The sequence below is a fragment of the Aplysia californica genome, unplaced genomic scaffold (genome assembly GCF_000002075.1).
Source record: "Aplysia californica isolate F4 #8 unplaced genomic scaffold, AplCal3.0 scaffold00252, whole genome shotgun sequence".
Taxonomy (NCBI): Eukaryota; Metazoa; Mollusca; class Gastropoda; order Aplysiida; family Aplysiidae; genus Aplysia; species Aplysia californica.
Window position 1 is genome coordinate 96623 of NW_004797522.1, and position 3788 is coordinate 100410.

Here is a 3788-nt window from a genome sequence, read left to right on the forward strand (position 1 = left end):
CCACTATGCAGAGAGAAGACTTCTCCCCAACCATGTTCCCTTACACTGTGGATGTGGACGAGCCAAACTCGGAGATCTACTCCTTCAAGGGATCTATGTAAGCATTGCTTGCCAAAATTATTTTCTTTTAGTTTATTACATCCGAGAGGCTTCTTCTTGCGGCTGAAGCTTCTTCCCAAGATTCCGAGTGTCTGCCCCTAGCGGCTGGTGTTGTCCAGGGTGGTGATGCACATTGATATAAGGATTTTCTCCTCTAAACAGCTATGAATATGAATAAAATTTGTACCTGAGCGGGTGGTTGGAGGGCGCCACTGGTAGGTCCTGCTGCTTTACTTTCCCTCTGTCTTTCTGTCTGTCTGTCTTACTTTTTCCCAACACTAAATAACCATTATTGTTTCGATGTGTTTCGATGTCTGTTGTCTTGATTCGAAGCGCGTGTTGTGGAATTAGTATAGCTGAGTTGTCAAAAAAAATGAATTCTGTCAAATCATGAAAATCAATCAAGGGGGTGAATGAGTTAAGTAAGGGTTTTACAGCCCTTGCAACCCAAATAGGTTATATATAAGTGCCGAGGTTTGAGGTGTTACTAGTGAGTAGCATACAAAGAAAAAGGAAGGGGATAGATAAGGCCACTAGATGTTTGATAGGAAAGAAGGATCAAACCAGAGCACCAACCAACCACTTTCAGCAAAATGACTGAAAAATCTTGTTCTTATTAAACAACTGACATTGTTTTTCTTGGTGTGCTGTCCCAGATAACCATGGGCAGAAAAACAGAAAGTGAATGCATATTTGGTTTTGATATATTCTATACAATGAGTTGTGTTTTTGTCCTCAGCAACATGGATGGGGGAACAAAGGCTTCACTAAACAGCAGTAACTTGCTGCTTCGTGGATGCAGTATTCGCAATACAGACTTCATCGAAGGACTGGTCGTGTATGCAGGTAATGTAAGATAAGATATGTTATGAGCAGACAATACTTTATTTTCCCTCTGGGAAATTTTCTGTGGCTGTACTGGTATGGTAAAAAACACTTGCCGATGTACATAGAATTAAAATTGTATTTATTTTCATACACAAATTGCAATATGAAGTGTAAAAATAAAGCTGATAAAAATACAACATGCAGGGATTTATCACAGATTTCAAAAGCTATACAGATATATTCGTATAATGTATTTTGTGCGTAGTTAAAAAATCAACCGGGGTACATATTTAATGTTCAGTTCAACAGAAGTCTTATTGCTGATGGTAGGAAACTTGTCTTGTATCTATCTTGATTTGTTCTTAGTGGTATGTATCTGCTGCTGTGTGATCTTCAAATTTGTATGGAAAGGGGGTGGGATGGGTCGTTCAACTCTTTATCTCCGTAGGGGTTAAATATTCACTATATCCCCCCCTGGGCAATTCTACTGACTGAAGTGTCTTTAGGCCTTTCCCGAAGGGGGGAATATTAACATGTTTTTATGCACAGTAGAATTGTAAATGGGCTGATTTATCAATATCACTCTCATACTGTGCTGGAACAACATAGGGGGAACTGCTGCTTTTTCTTTCTTCAGCTTTACTATTGTCTTTTCTCCTCTACTTCTTTTGTATGCTTGTCACTCTCTTGTGAACTGTTATTTCCGAGGTGCCTTGATAGTCTAAGCAGACTCTCTGCTGTTGAGGCTAGAGAGATGAGCAGAGTAAGCCTGAATCCCTGTTTCGACTTCTCTGTTGACATCTACCCCTTTTCACTCATATGACCTTATGCAGTTGCAAGCGCCGTAAAACATTACTAAAACAAACAGACCCACTATGCCGGGCCCCTTCTTAAGTAGGTCTACAAAATCTAAAAATGACAGAAGCGTCACTAAATGGGTCATTAAATCAAAACAAGTGAACCTATTTTGATAATTATTCATCTAATGAATGAACTGCCGATAAAAGAGACCTGTTTTTTGGCAATTGCCGAAAAGTAATTTGATGTTGAAGTCGTCGTAAAGGAATGCGCCTGGGCTGCTTTGAGCAGCTCATCGGCACAGGGGTTTTGACCGCGAGCCGCTGGGAGTGGCGTGCCGGAGATAAAGAGTTAAAATGCTGTTAATTTTTTTTTTATATTGGTTATCAGTTCTGTTCAAATCATGTGCAGAGATCCTGCTGACTTTCTATGGTCTGTTTTCTATGCTGACATGCTGGTAAAACTTTTTCTATTGCTAATGTCCTGTTGCTTTATTTTCATATAAAAGTTAATCAATTACAGTATTAACAGTGTTGATAGAAGTACTCTGGAAAAGCATACTGTGCAGAATGCAAAGCTTAATTTACAGGCGTGAAGAAAAAACAAAGCTGGATTCTATCTCTTTATTTTTGTGATGTGAAAGAATGGGAGAGCTTTTTCATGCTTTTTTTGGCTTCTAAAATAAAATTATACCTTTCTTTTCAGTTTCTGTTTCTGGTCGTCATTTCTTTTCTTTCTTTTTTGAAAATTCTTGTTACCAGCAGTCTTTTTTCTTCTTATGTTTGTTTCTCTTAAGTTCCTGTTTATAGTGGTCTGTTCTCATATTTTGTTTCTTTAGTTTAAGTCCCAGTTTATAGCGGTCTGTTCTCATAATTTCTTTCTTTCGTTTAAGTTCTTGGTTCTAGGGGTCTTCTGTCTTTTGTCTTTTTTTTCTCTCTTTTGTTTTTCATGATCCTGTTTCAAGCAGTCTTTTCTCATCTTTTCTTTGTTTCTTTTGAGTTCAGGAGGAGAGACAAAGGCCATGTTGAACAACAGGGGCCCTCGTTACAAGATCAGCAAGCTGGAGGGCAAGATCAACCGTGACGTCATCTGGTGTGTCATACTGCTCCTCTTCCTCTGCTTCTTCTGTGCCATCGGTGAGTCGTTGTTTCTGTTTATGGGTGGTGTTTTGTGCCCCCTTCAAAACAGTTTAGGTAATTTTGGAGGCAGGATGTTTCAACACCTTCGTTTCTCGAGGTCAACTCATTCTGAGGGTGTTCGGCTGTACAGTATCTGAGCAGGAAAACAGAAGTTATAGGGTAGAATAGATTTCCCCAGCCACGAATTGAACACTGGCTTTGAATGCATTGACAAAGAGACTCACCACAGACGCTGGTCGCTTGTAGTGTGTGTGGAAATATATAAGGATCTGACATGTTTTGATACATAGAGAAATATCTTGAATTTGTAAGAAATAATCAGAGTGATTTCAGTGGTTGCTCGTGCTGTGACGCAAAATATGACACTCATGCGCACTCACAAATGCGCACTCACAAACACGCTTGTGTGTGTGTTTGCACGCGTATGTGTGTGCGTCCGTATGTGTCAGTTTGTCTGTGTGTATGTGTTTTTGGAAATTCTTTGAGTATAGTGATGTGAATAAAACCTAATATTATAACCGGCAAGTTAAACGAGCACCCGTTGACTGTTGACGATGTGTTTCCAGGAAGTGGCATTTGGCTGGCCGACTACAACAACCTGACGGAGAACACCAACCTGGTGCCCTTCATCGCATTTGGTGACCTTGACCAGTACAGTCCCCTGTATCAGGGCTTCATTGTCTTCTGGACGTATATCATTATCTTCCAAGTGAGAAAAAATTATTGTTTGTTCTTTTTCCTTTTTTTTTCTTTTTCTTTTGTCTCTGTCTCTCTTACTTTCTCTCTCTGTCTGCCTCTAGCTCTATTTTTCTCTTTCTTTTTCTCTCTCGATTCATCTCTTTCTTTAGCCCAGCCTGTATTATTTCTCTCTCTCTGTCTCTCTCTCTCTCGTCCTCTTTGTCTCTCTCTCTCTCTCTCTCTCTC

The 3788-nt window shown here is 39.8% G+C and overlaps 1 protein-coding gene across 1 annotated transcript in view; it reads left to right on the forward strand.

Moving 5' to 3' along the window:
• LOC101864153 (probable phospholipid-transporting ATPase VA) overlaps positions 1 to 3788 on the forward strand; it is a gene marked incomplete at its 3' end in the record, with an annotated part of 64863 nt that overhangs the window by 25957 nt on the left and 35118 nt on the right. The window contains 4 exon segments of the mRNA XM_013083745.2: positions 12 to 97; positions 839 to 945; positions 2730 to 2861; positions 3431 to 3573. Of these exon segments, the coding sequence (XP_012939199.2) occupies positions 12 to 97; positions 839 to 945; positions 2730 to 2861; positions 3431 to 3573 (468 nt within the window).